We start from the raw sequence: 14,141 nt of genomic DNA on the forward strand, positions 1-14,141 counted from the left end.
AAAACAGAATGTGGCCATGCAAATAAATAAATAAATTAATTAATTTAAAATAATAATAATAATAAATAAATAATAATAATAATAATAATAATAATAATAATAATAATTAATAATTTAGTAATAATAAAATTTATTTTATAATTATTTATTATTATTATTTAACAAATGTAATTATTATATAAAGTATATATTTATATTATATAAATGTAATTATGTATAATGAATTGTATATATATATATATGAATGTGGCTATACATTTGTTTAAATAATAATAATAAATAATTATAAAATTTATTTTATTTTTTTATTTATTTTTTTATTTGTTTACATTTATATATGTGTATATACACACACACACACACACACACACGCACACAACAAATCTATAAAATCCTTATAAAATATAAAATATGTATTAAAATGATTACATTAAAATATCGAATCACGGAAATGTCCGAACAAACAAACCCGGCCTTTTGTGTTATGATTGGTCCATATAACATCCCGCCCTTTAGACTATCCAATCAGAGGACGGTTTGTCAGACGTATCAGCGAATCGTACAGCAGAAGGCGGGAATTGTACTTAAAGCCGCGTAGAATGACGTCACTTTCCTGCGACTACTATCATGAGCAAAATAAAGCGTGTATTTATCCAGTATATAGGACTGTATGAGGTAAATGAATTGATAGGAAACAGAAATGTCTCTGGAGCTTCTTCTTCAGGATTTCAGTATAAACTGTGACAGTGAGGACGTTAGTGTCATTTCTGTTCTTTCTGGAATCCGTGAACGCTTCGAGGAGAGAAATGCAGACAAGCCGAGCATCCTGATCCGCACCGCCGATCTGTTCAGGACCCGCTCCGTGTCCTGGCTCTTCCCCGAGTTCAGCTCACGTGTACGGAGCACGTACGCAGATTTGGTGAAATCGTGCATTAGACACGCCGCGCTGCCTACTTGCGACACGGACAGCGGGACTTTATCCGCCACCAGCTATGAGCTCATCCCGGGAAGAGCTGTAGCGGTCGCTGGAACTCTTCAGGCGCTGATCGCTCAGCTCGGAGAGGCGCTGCGGTGTGGAGATCCAGGGGCGAAGGCGCTGTTTCACACCCTCGGTCCGCTCCTGTGCATCTTCTCCATCACACATTTGCAAAAGCAGCCGTGGACCGATCAGACTTCCAGGGGGTGTGCTCTGGAGCTGCTGAAGTGCACAGTCACAGCCAGTGGAAGCGGATCAGTGCAAGAGCTTCTGTGTGGAAGTGATGGAAGAGGAAGCACAGGAATCCTGAAACCCATCCTGGAAACACTGCAGCCTGACATGACCAAGTGAGATTCATTTCACCATCTATAAAAACCCAAACTCTTCTTGTCCTCATCCCAGTTAAAGAGAAGTTCAAAAAACATATAAAGGATAAGCACAACATTTTTACATTGCATCAGCCTGACAGTGTGCCTTTATAAAAAAAAAAAAAACATCCATTAAGCAAAAAAAATATTGCAGTATATTGAAAAATTGTGTATCACAATAAAAAATATATGGCAATACTGATTACAGTCACTATTCTTGTATTAGTTCCTTTAGGATTAATAAAGTTCTATCTGATCTTATCTTTAAAATAATTTCTGTCTTTAGAGAAACCTGGAAGCGAAACGAAGCGGTGAAACACATCTTCTCTTGGCTGCTGGTACAAGTCGGGCGTCCTCACTTAACCGACTACTTGGACAAGATCTTCCCCCCGTCCCTGCTCATATCAGACGACTACCGGACAGAAAACAAAGTCCTCGGAGTGCACTGCCTCCATCATATCGTCCTTCACGTGGTCAGATGAGACAAACATATTTTTATCCGGTATAAAAATGTGTGCTCATGTCGACTACATGTAATCTGAGTGTATTTGCTTATCTTTGTGTGCAGCCTGCTGCTGATTTGAGGCAGTTTAACCGAGCTCAGGTGCTCTACGACGCTCTGTACAATCACCTGTACACCTCCGACGCTCCTCTCATACAGGTGGGATACACTTGTATAACGCACCCCATACAACACACCCTGTTGACCTGCCATTAGTGATGAAGAACTTTTGACCAAAAGGTGGAGAGTTCAAATCCCACCACCGTAAATCTGCCACTAATCGGCCCTTGATCAAGGCCCTCCTTGTGTCCTGTAGTGTATTCGGTATTTGTACAAAATAGCTTTAGGTTGATGCAGGAGATATTAGGAGAGCTTTATTTGGACTTCAGTTTCAATTGCCTTTTTGTTATTGACTATATATTTAACCATGCATGTCTGAATGTAGCTGATTTGATGTCCTTACTCATGAAATGATTCGGTCCTAGTACTGAACCCTGGAGTATTCCTTGTAAAAACATCGGGTTTTACTGTAAAAACGCACCTGTCTTTTGTCGCTGCAGGTGGTCCTGCCGTGTCTCATAGATCTACTCTCAGTCCTCGAGAAGCCTCAAGGCCCAAAGCGAACTCCCAACCGCTACGACAGCGTTCTCCGCCTCATTTTAACCCACATGGAAATGGAGCACAAGCTCGCACTGCGTGGGATCTACGCTAGCAACCTCCTGCCGTTTGTCGAAAAGTGAGTTGTGCGTTACACATCATGAACACGTTCGCTCACAGTTACTTGGTGGAAATGGAAGCTGTTGGGAGTGGTTAAGATGCTCTACTTCTGATCAGAAGGTCATGAGTTCAGATCCTCTCTGTTACTCTGTTGTCGATCCTACAGGATGGGTATCGGCATCGCTCGGCACCTGAAGAGGCTGGAGAGGGTGATTGTTGGATATCTGGAAGTCTCAGATGCTCCAGAGGAGAAAGCCCGCCTTAGCGTACTGAAGGTTCTAGAGAGAACGATACAGGTTGCCTGGCCAAGGTGCTTACAGTACATACTGTATAGTTTATACATTACAGTAGCGTAAATTGCTCTGTTTCTCTAACGTAACGCATCTCCATCTCTAAAAACGACAAGAAATCCAGCACAGTGACTGCAGATTATGTGGAAGGTTCTCCTTCTTCTCCTGAATGTGTGTGTGTGTGTGTGTGTAGGATGGAGTGCAGGGTGGCTGTTTTGGCCAGGAGCTTGCTCAGGTTCCTGGTGGATGTCTCTGAAGAGTCTCTGTCTCCCGAGCTCATCGAGGAGCTGTTGACCCAAACGACACACTGCCTTCTGCTGCTGGACCACTGCTCACATGGCAGACTGAGGGTATGTATAATACCAAGAGATGTGGCCAAGAGCTGTGCGGTCCTGCCTCCTCTTAGAGGGAGGGGCAGATGCGTGATCCCAAGGCGTGGCTTGTTTCTGAGAGATTTATCGGGGAGAATTAGCAGTGGTGGAAATGCGCAAAACTGTAATAAACAACACTGATTATCTGGTTACAATCAGAGGGGCAACTGCACACGTTTGCTGATCATGCAAAATGTGTGGCACCAGGATGGGTAGGTGGTGAGCTATCTAGTGGAACATCTTTAAAGGATATTTAATTTGAATCGGTTAAGGTTAACTCATTTGTGTTTTTTTCTATGGTGTCTTAAGTCTTAAATTTCATTCTTAATGGTCTTCAAAAGTTTGAAATTTGACAGTGAAACCTGCAGAAACCCTGATTTCATGCTTTGATTAACATTGTTTGTTTGCAGGTGGAACTGAAGGAACTGGACACCTGCTGTGTGTGTGAGCGAGTGTTAAAGCACATACAGGATCTTACTCATGCAGAGTGTGTGAGCTAAGATCATCAACTCTTGATCCGTCACACTGTAAATTAAGGATCTGAAGCCAGTGAGGAGATCCATGTCATCACTGCTATTATTTAAAAAAAAAAAAATTGTAAGTGTGATAAAGTATTATGAAATACAAAACAATTATCCTAACTTTTATGCTCAGGTTTTTTTTTTTTTTAACTCTGGAAATGTATGGAATGTTCTGGAATGCGAGGATCTCAATCTGTTTTCTTTTATCCTCTAAACTCATATTTTGTGCATTGTTTTTTTTTTTTTTTTCTTTCATTAAATGTACTTTTTCCCCCTCAAAGTCGACAAAACTTCGCCAAAATCCTGAATATTAAAAAAAAAATTTTTAATTACAAAAAAAAAATACAAACTCTATTTCCATTTCCAGAAATGTATTTCTTTTCCAAATTCAGTTGTACAGTATCTGATCCACTACTTTTTATTTATTTATTCCTTTTGGCTGCTTTTTAAAATTTAATAAAGCACTCAGTTTGCTATGTTGAGCTGAAATTTCCTTCCGTCTTCATTTCAGTAGAATTGTAATAAACACTTGATAAGTTTTTTAAACTGTCCAGAAATACAGTCAACATTTAAATATGTGTACAGAAAAACTTATTTTACTTTTCTGTATGAAGTTCTCACTTCTGAACAGACTTCAGCAGTGGTGTAAAGAATTTGACTAAATGCACTTGGATAAATTCATTATTATTTTGTGTTGCACGTTTAACAATGAACATTGTCTCAGAGCAGCTTTACACAGATAATGTGGTGATAAAGAAGGAATAAGACGTGCTTTATAAGTGTAGGTTTGTCCCTGATGAGCGAGCCGGTGGAGACTGTGGTGAAGGAAAAACTCCCAGAGACGGCATAAGGAAGAAACCTCGAGAGGAACCAGACTCAAGAGCGAAACCCGTCCTCATCTGAGTTGCACCGTATATCCAATTATTACAGATAAACGGTTTTGCGGTACAGTGATGGTGATCAGATGCAGTAACATATTCTGCATCTGATCATCACTGCACCTTAACATCAGACTTCGTTACTGCATCTGATCACCATCACTGTACCTCAACCTCATGAATGAGGAACTGCACATTTTTCTTGACATGAAGTGGAGCCAAAAGCCACATATTACACATTATAATGTTATGAAGGGAAAATTTCCCTGAAATGAAAATACTGTGATACAGAAATGAAGTAGAAAAGGCTTCATGACACACAAGACAAATCTGTACATTAAAAATATTTATTTTTGTGCGTGTGTGTGTGCGTGTATGTGTGTGTGCATGTGCGTGTGTGTGTATGTCTTTACAAAGACTTGCTCTTGGTCACCGGTTCAGTCTCTCGTTCGTACTCGATCTCGACGTACGCTCGTTTCTTCCTCACCGGCCCTTTGAACGGAGTCTTTCCTTTCGACTTGACTTTGGATTCTCTCTCTTCCTCGACTTCTACCGCCATTTCCTCTTCTGACTCCTCCTCCTCATCCTCACTCGAGCCCTCTTCCTCCTCATCGTCGCTGGCCTTCAAGTTGTTCATATCCTGTGTGTAAATAAAAAAAAAAGTTTGTAAAAAAAACTATTTTTTATCACATTATTAGTGACCGGTCATTATTATTACTAAGGATTATAAAAAAGAAGAATGAATCACCTCAAAATCACTGATGTCACTTTCTTCAAACTCGTCTTCGGCCACGAATTCTCTTTTTCCAGCTTCCTAAACACACACACACAATGATAAGCTTATGCCTCATTAACAAGCACTACGATTTTTAATATTAGAATTCAGGGGGTGAAACTACACTGTGTGTCCAAAAGTATTGGGACACCCGACTTTTCCAGCCATATGTTGTTCAATCAAAGGTGCACAATTGTACGGCACGTCCTGATTTTACAAACACCTGTATAATCGAATGAGCACAAATCTCCACAAAATGAGGTGGAATATCTTCCCAGAAGAGTGGAGCTTATTCTGACTTCAAATTCGGACTAAATGCGAGATGTTTATACTCAGGTTTCCACAAACAAGGTTTATCGCTGTCTCAAAGATCATTACAGGTTACAACCAGCAGTGCTCACCTCATCCTCTTCTTCTTCTTCATCCTCTTCCTCCTCTTCCTCTGTCTCACTCTCTGCGTCCTGTTTCTCCATGGCTTTGTCGAAGGCGTGGATGGGGAAGTTGTAAATGTCTCCGTACTGAAATTTATATCAGACCAATTAATTATTTTTTTTTTCTTCAGTGAATAAGTGCTGACATGTGATGGGACGAGATGTGCTGTGATTCTCACCGTTCCCTGCTTCAACCTCTCCAGCAGCTCTTTCTCGATGGCGTTATCCACCTGCGCAGCCACCAGGGCTTTTTCCTTTAAAGAAGCAAAGGAACAAATAAATACATTTAAGAACGATGGCGTTTCTTCACGTTTATTCTCTTGGAGCTGTCGAGGAGAATGAAGGTCATTAAACATAATCAATAATCAATTTACAGTGATGGACAGATATGGAATTTACACATTTCGCTTCATTCAGAGGATGTGGATCACACACACACACACACACACACACACACACACACACACACACACACACACCTGGATAAATAAAAGACTTTCTTCTCCAGCAGATTCAGTGGAACTACAACAGGATCTTTTATCTTACATTTACTTTTAAAATAAATCAGTTCGAGGTGATAACAGTAACTTTTTACTATTGAGTATTGGGTATTGAGCTATTGGGTATTGAGTGTAGTGTCAGTCATGGTCCAGCACCCCTGGAGCACTGAGAATTAAGGGGCTTGCTCAAGGGCCCAACAGTGGCAGCTTTGTAATACTGGTGTTTGAACCACCTGAACTTCTGGCATTAATAAACATTATTTGAAATTGTAAAGTCGTAGCTCAGGAGACTTCTGCTCTGCAGGTGGTGGGTTTATTTCCCAGCTCCACCAAACTGGTATTTCTGGGCCCTTGAGCAAGGCCCTTAACCCTCAGATGCTCAGTGGTGTAAAAAATTTAAATCACACTGGATAAGGGTATTTTTCAAATGCCATAAAGGGAAATGTAGACAGGTGTCCAGTAACAGCAATTCCTAGTAACGTACCTCTCGTCTTTTTTCTCTCCGCTCTACTTTCCTGCTCAGCGGAACCAGTTTCCTCCTGTGAACACATCAAACCATTGTGTTATTAAAACACGATGCAGTTGCAGCCGCTGAGAATTATTATAGATAAAATCAGAAACTAGAGGAAGTAAAGAGAGAGAGAGAGAGAGAGAGAGAGAGAGAGAGAGAGAGAGAGAGAGAGAGAGAGAGAGAGAGAGAGAGAGAGAGACGGATGGACAGCGTGTACTCACTGTCTCTTCAGCGTGAGTTTGCGGATGCGAATGAGGTACTGTGTGATTTTGGTAAAACGTTGTTTGCACTTGTGTCGAATGAAACGAGGCCAGTAGATGAGATTCTCGTCGATCTCCTGTAGGGCCTTCTCATAGTTCTGATCCAGCTTGACCTGGACGCAAAAAACAAAAAGAAAACGTGTGAAGCGTAGTCAAAAATAAAAGAGCATTTTTATTACATTAAATTTACTAAGTTAAATTATTTCCACAGGCTTAATGATTTTGACTGCCTTGTCTGTGGTGATGTAAAACTCGCCTTTATTCAAAAAAGGGTACTTTTAGTGTACGAGTACAAGCAAACGCTTGTATTTGGTCTTTAGGCTCGCAGTATCGCGAGACTGTGCGAGACTTCTGCCACCATCAGGTTCCTCGAGAAGAGTTCAGTCTATGGATAGCAGCTTAGCTAAACACACTCCGGGTAAATCAGGTAAGAACAATCTGGTTTTCAAGATATATTTACTCTTTTCTTTACACTACAAACACAACTACACGCACAAAGACTTGAGGAAATGCAAATCAAATGTAAATATCGTATTTTTCTGATTTAACGATTCACGTTACTGAATCACGCTTGTGCTGTTATCGGCCCTTAGACAGGGAGGGGCAGTATTTACGATACATGTATCGTAAATACATATTTCAAATATAAAACAGGATTTTGTCATTTGGATTTGAGAGGGTTAATGGATGATTGGGCAACTACTGCAGAAGTGATAAGGTACCTCGGGCACAAAAACCAGGCCCCCAGCCCTCGGTGTCACCTAATGCTAAATGCTAACCCTAGTCGGCTGGCTCTCCGGTCCACTCTTCTTTCAAGCGTCTGCTCCTGGGACAATATACTGGATTACATCCGACTCCGCGGACCACGCGGCGAGAGTTTAGAGACTGCTGCTTATTTGTTTGTTGTGAGACGTGGCTCAGTGACAGAGTTCCATGAAGCTGCCATCCAGCTAGACGGGCTAACCGTGTTTTGTGCCGACATTGTACTCCAGGAGGCTTTTGCAGAGTTAGATGTTCCTCTTAAAGAACATCTAGCTGGTCAGGAAATGACTTTTCAGTTCAACCCTCCAAATGCACCACATTTTGGAGGGATCTGGGAACGTGAAGTACGATCGGTGAAAAACGCTCTTCTTCAAACAGTGACCAAACCAGTCTTACATATGGTGCTCGTGGAATCTTCAACTCAAAGCCACACGGTTCATCAGATGTTGTCAAACCGGACCCAGTCACACCAAATCTGTTGCTAATACCCAAATCATCAACAAAGTTGTGTTGATAGAACTCTCAGAGCTCTTACTCTCTACTCGAAATCACCTCTTTTCAAGGACTATCAGAACCTTTCTGAAGCAACGCTACTTTATATATGTAGAGATTTGGCATAGGGTAAAACGCTTTCTAACGCTTGAGCAACTGATGTTTGCTTAGCCATCATATCATTGTCACACGATAGCCATCGAATGTTTTTTTAAATAAACGATACGTAGATGACAATGTATTGTATATAAATAATTCACGATTATACAGTGCATTCAAGAACCCAGATATTATAGTTGCACAAGCCAGTGCACTCTTAGGTCAGAATTTTATCCCGGATCGGTCGAGGCCCGGGTTACCAACAACCACCACAGGTATCATTAGCCAACAGGGTACCGGTGGAAATTGGGCTACAGTTGTCCGAAGGAGGAGAAGGAGAGGAGGAAGACGTCTACAGAGACGGCAGGGAAAGGAGATGTGGAGGAGAGTGGAGGTTCGGGTGGGAAGTTTAAATGATGAGGAGGTTCATGGAGGTGGTGAGGGAAGACATGCAGGTAGTTAATTTGAAAGAGGCACATGTAAAGGACAGGATAGTATGGAGAAAGATGATCCGCTGTGGTGCCCCCTAACGAGACCCGGAAATGAACATAAGCCGGCTGAGAGACGCTGGAAGCAGCCTTAGAAACACACTCGAGAACCTGGACAATTGAAGAGCATGCGAGAGGGAATGCGATCTCTTCTATTGAGAGTTTGGGTAAGTGCATCCTATCGTTAGCTGGGTAACCTGCTTCAGAATTTCATACTGGGTCGGCCGAGGCCTGGGTTACCAATGACCGGCACAGGTAATGTAGCCAACAGGGTACCGGTGGAAATTGAACACACTGTATAATTTATTTTAGAAATTAAACGCATTTAGTACGATGGAGACTGTGGACTAAACACTTTATTTCCATTCACTGATTTCCATACACTTTATGTTGTTTGTATTTGTCTGTGGTGAGGAACATCTGGCCTTCTCTATTCAGATCCCAGCCAGCTGGTGCATTTCCTCCTGCGTGGCCAATGGGAAGGTGATGCGTTTGCAAACGTATTAAATCCTTGTGTATAAATATATCATATCATATTTTTATCAAAATACTTGTTTTTAGTTTTAAAATACTTCTACATGATGACATCATTGAAAATGCGACATCTGATTGGTGTCTACTCAGTATTTTGACCAGATTGTTGAGATCAGAACAGAAAATGTATACATATGGAAGAAGGTGGTGAAGGTAAGAAACGTACAGGCTGCCAGCTTTCTAATAGGCGTCCATTAGATCATGTGGTACGGGGCCGCATAGAAAGAAATTTGTGGTTAAAATTATAGTTATTTTTCTTTTATTAGCCTTCCGGATATTATTTTGAAAAACGACCGTTTCCGCCACCTCGCCTTACTAATGCACGTGACTCTGGCACGCCATTTTACTCATCAGCGACACACTAACTTAATTAGGATACAATTATGAGTTTATTGCGTGACTCGACCCAGAGAAAAGGTGTTGCCATCAAACATAGTTTACATGTGTAATGGTGAAGGAACAGATCAAACAGGCCAATTGATGGAAGGTTTGTAAATAAATTTCATATATTCAAATATCATCTTATCTACCAAGCACTTGGGTAAGTTCCTGAACGCCATCTTTGGTAAACACGTAAACGCCACCATATCTTTACCCAGGTAACTTCTTCCGGGTTTCTGCAGATTCCACCAAGTCACAATTAAGACTTAAGACATTTTTAAGGAATCAAAAACACAAATATGTTGTCAGCAACGAGCCTTAATCGAGCACAATCGGCCAAAACCGATGTCAAAAATTGTCCAGATTAATCGCCCAGCCAAACACTGGGTCGACCTCTAGTCTAGACCGTTCATCATTTGATAACATCTGTGACCGCATTAAACAAAAAATACAACAAAGAACACCCAGAAGCTGGTCTCCTTAGCTCCCAGATGTATACGGAGGGAAGACAGTAGTAAACATGGCCCTGTCTCAATGTTTTTGAGACATGATGCAGCCATCCAATTCAAAATGATTTTTTTTTGTATAAATAATTGTATAAATTATCAGTTTACACATTTTACACAACGTCCAAAATGTTTGTGACTTGGGGTGGTACATGTGGGTTTGTTATGCTAATTATCGACACGTGTACTAGATTACATTTTTCTTTCGCTCTCCATCGTAACATGTTTGTTCCTGAGCTTGCGATATCGCGAGACTTGAAGATTTCAGGTGCAACATGCGTTATTACGTTCTAGGAAGGCGGAACCGGAAATGAACACAACCCGGATGAGAGACGCTGGAAGCTGCATGTGCTTGGAGAGGGAATGCGTTATCTTTTATCGAGAGTTCAGATAAGATCCCGAATGTGATCTTCTGCAACAGCATAAACCTGCTCCATATATTTACCCAGGTAACTTCTTATAGTGTTATTTGGCAGCACATTTGTAGAGTTTTGGTGTACGATGACACACTTTTTAACGCTTGAACCGCCGATGTTTGCTTGGCTTTTATATATATTGGAGCATGGTCATGCTGGAGGTCAGGTGTTTCATTACTTTTGACAAGACTGACAGTATATGTTCATGCGATTGATCACCTTCTCCCACATGCGTGCTGGAAACGCCGCTCTCTCGATCACCTTCATGTAGAGGTAACACCGACCTGAACACACACACAAACACACACACACACACACACGCCGCTCAGAGTTACACACATTTTATGGCTAAACTGTACTTTTCTTACTGTCTATGTAAATATTGTTACTAAAACCTGACACTGTGCATAATATATATATACCTTTTTCCTCTCGGATAGTGGCGTACTGACTGTTGGCCAGAGGACATGACTGGCGGCTGCAGAGACCAGTGATGCTGTACTCATTCCGGCAGAAATTACTCGTTTTGGTTCTTTGCAGGAAAACATCAAGACATACATCAAGGTCATTGTGTGTTCTCAAATATACGATCGGTCGTATATTCAAGACCCTTCATTTCCTGACTTCTTATAGTGACTTTAGTATTTTGTTTTAGACATATTCCAGGTAAAGAGACGGAAAAACAACAACAAATGCATGAACTAATTCTTATAAGAAAGGATTTATTTATTTATTGTTTTTTATTATTATTATTGTTATTAGGAAAAGCTGAAAACTCTACTTCATGAGATGTTTCTCTAAAACAGTACACCATGGCGTGTTTTTTTTTCAGCTGTAGATCCAGATGTGTGTATTATCAATGCTAATGGATGAAACTTACTTCACTTTATACGAACAGAACTGTTTATTTCCGATCAGATCCCAAATAACCTGTACGTACACACACACACACACACACACACACACACACACACACACACACACACACACACACACACACACACACACAAAGTGATCTGATGATTATTGTTATATTACAGCAAGAAAGAAGAATAGACATGTGAATCAACACACGTGGTCTGGTTCACAGAGGCTATTTAAATATGAAGCTAATCAGGATTAGCTTGAAAAGTGAATAGTAGGAAACATCAGCACAATTCTTACATCGTCGTGTTGCATGATGGTTCCTCCTGCTCACTCCTGGTTTACTCTGGAATATATAATGAAGTTCCGGTTTGATATAAATGTGTGTAAACTCGATCTAAACGTGTTCACGAATCGCTGAATCAAATGTTAAGGAATCGCCATGTTGTTCCCACGTGCGCAAAACACGATTTTGCGATTCGAGATCTCGCGATACCCGACGGGACTTGCTCTTTCTCTTCCTCTTTCAGCTTCTCCCATTAGGGGGTCTCCACAGCAGATCATCCGTCTCCACACCCCCCTGTCCTCTACATCTGCCTCTGTCGCACCAAATACCTGCATGCCTTCCTTCACCACATACATAAACCTCCTCCTTGGTCTTCCACTTTTCCTCCCTCCATCCTCAGCATTCTCCTACTGATATTATGTAAAGTTTGAGTGTTCTGAATCCTGTACTATGTTTTTCCTGACTTGACCCCAGTGTCACCCCAGTATCTGGACAGGATCTGATCCTATCCATCTTTGTCTCTCAGAGCATCTCCACCTCCAGCTCCACCTCCTGTCTTTTCATCAGTGCCACTGTTTCTAATCCATACGACATTGCAGGTCCCACCAAACTTCCACTGATGCTCTTGCCAATATCCTTCTATACCAGATCCCTCCTGCTATCACTCTTCTCCACCCATCCTGCCTGCACTATTTTACTCCTTGTGACCAAACCACTCCACTGCCCCCCCTCGTTCACACACATGTACTCTGTCTTACTCCTACTAACTTTTAGTACCACCCTCCTAACTTCTCTACCACACATGACTTCCTCATACAATACCACTCTGTCAAAAGCTTTCTCTACATCCACAAACACACAGTGCAACTCCTTCTGACCTTCTCTATACTTCTCCATCAACATTCTCAAAGCAAATACTGCACATGTAGTGCTCTTCTTCGGCATGAAACCATACGGTTGCTCACAGATGATCTCAGTCTAGCTTCCACTACTCTAATTCCGAGTGACTTACATTTATCTCATTTATACACCTGAGCAGCTACGGGGTTGTGCGCCTTGTTCACAGGTGAGGAGGGTTGTGTTAGGAAGGAAATGCGGATCACAAATCAGAAATTCATACCGGATCGGTTGAGGCCCGGGTTACCAACAACTGCCACAGGTAATGTAGCCAACAGGGTACCGGTGGAATGATGTAGCCTGTGGAATAAACACTGACTTTCCATTCACTGATTTCCACACACTTTATGATGATTGTATTTGTCTGTGGTATTTGTTTGTATTTGGTTTGTAATTGTCTGTGGTATTTGTTTGTATTTGGTTTGTATTTGTCTGTGGTATTTGTTTGTATTTGGTTTGTATTTGTCTGTGGTATTTGTTTGTATTTGGTTTGTAATTGTCTGTGGTATTTGTTTGTATTTGGTTTGTATTTGTCTGTGGTATTTGTTTGGATTTGTCTATGGTGAGGAACACCTGGCCTTCTTTATTCAAATCCCAGCTAGCTGGCACGTTTCCTCCCATATGGCAATAGGAAGGTGATGCATTTGCAAACATTTGAAATCCTTGAAAAGTAAACAGTGGGATATTGTTCGGTTGTCCCCCATTGTAGCGTCGCCACATCATTTAAATATCACTTTAAATTCATGTGGGTTCATTATGCTAACTTTCGCTATGAGTGCTAGGTCCAACTACAGGACAATATCAAATCTTCCCTTTACGTCCAAAATTTTAGAAAAGGTTGTAGCACAGCAGTTCTGCTCACATCTGCTTATGAATAACATTTTTAAAATGTATCAGTCAGGATTTTGGCCTCATCATAGCACAGAGACGGCGCTAGTTAAGGTGGTAAATGACCTGTTATTGGCCTCTGATCAGGGTTTTGTCTCTTTACTTGTTTTGCTCGACTTAGTGCAGCTTTTGACACCATTGATCACACTATACTACTTGCTAGACTTGAGAATGTTGTTGGAATAAAGGGAACGGCTCTCTCTTGCCTCAGGTCTTATTTGACTGATCGCCATCAGTTTGTTGATGTAAATGGTGAGTTCTCCACACTCTCTGAGGTAAGGTTTGGTGTTCCTCAAGGATCTGTCTTAGGCCCACTGCTTTTCTCTTTGTATATGCTGCCTCTTGGTGAAATTATAGATAAACATGGTATTCGCTTCCATTGCTATGCTGATGATACACAGTTGTATATTTCAGCAAAGCCAGATGAG

The 14,141-nt window shown here is 41.2% G+C and overlaps 2 protein-coding genes across 2 annotated transcripts; one reads left to right on the plus strand and one right to left on the minus strand.

Moving 5' to 3' along the window:
* Nucleotides 1–451: 451 nt before the first annotated feature.
* Nucleotides 452–4,229, plus strand: tti2 (TELO2 interacting protein 2). Its single transcript, XM_083554192.1, has 7 exons — nt 452–1,323; nt 1,631–1,817; nt 1,913–2,005; nt 2,407–2,582; nt 2,730–2,873; nt 3,047–3,203; nt 3,635–4,229. The coding sequence occupies exons 1-7, from the start codon at nt 701–703 to the stop codon at nt 3,722–3,724; spliced, it is 1,470 nt and encodes a 489-aa protein (XP_083410318.1). The 5' UTR covers nt 452–700; the 3' UTR covers nt 3,725–4,229.
* A 48-nt stretch (nt 4,230–4,277) lies between these two features.
* Nucleotides 4,278–12,144, minus strand: mak16 (MAK16 homolog). Its single transcript, XM_083554203.1, has 11 exons — nt 11,943–12,144; nt 11,659–11,708; nt 11,201–11,310; nt 10,998–11,062; nt 7,062–7,213; nt 6,814–6,868; nt 6,009–6,083; nt 5,800–5,916; nt 5,372–5,437; nt 4,792–5,263; nt 4,278–4,746 (listed from the first exon to the last, which is right to left on the minus strand). The coding sequence occupies exons 1-10, from the start codon at nt 11,955–11,957 to the stop codon at nt 5,033–5,035; spliced, it is 936 nt and encodes a 311-aa protein (XP_083410329.1). The 5' UTR covers nt 11,958–12,144; the 3' UTR covers nt 4,278–4,746; nt 4,792–5,032.
* Between the last annotated feature and the right edge of the window lie 1,997 nt (nt 12,145–14,141).

Source organism: Silurus aristotelis, assembly GCF_946808225.1.
Source record: "Silurus aristotelis genome assembly, chromosome: 11".
Taxonomy (NCBI): domain Eukaryota; kingdom Metazoa; phylum Chordata; class Actinopteri; order Siluriformes; family Siluridae; genus Silurus; species Silurus aristotelis.

Bases quoted from the DNA above. Each gene is read 5' to 3' on its own strand.
- tti2 (XM_083554192.1), top strand. From the start codon at position 701: ATGTCTCTGGAGCTTCTTCTTCAGGATTTCAGTATAAACTGTGACAGT. The intron at 1,324-1,630 runs GTGAGATTCATT...TTCTGTCTTTAG, and splicing joins CTGCAGCCTGACATGACCAA to AGAAACCTGGAAGCGAAACG. The intron at 2,006-2,406 runs GTGGGATACACT...TTGTCGCTGCAG, and splicing joins CCGACGCTCCTCTCATACAG to GTGGTCCTGCCGTGTCTCAT.
- mak16 (XM_083554203.1), bottom strand. The intron at 11,063-11,200 runs GTATATATATAT...GTGTGTGTTCAG, and splicing joins CACTATCCGAGAGGAAAAAG to GTCGGTGTTACCTCTACATG. The intron at 5,264-5,371 runs GTGATTCATTCT...ATTTACACACAG, and splicing joins GTGACATCAGTGATTTTGAG to GATATGAACAACTTGAAGGC.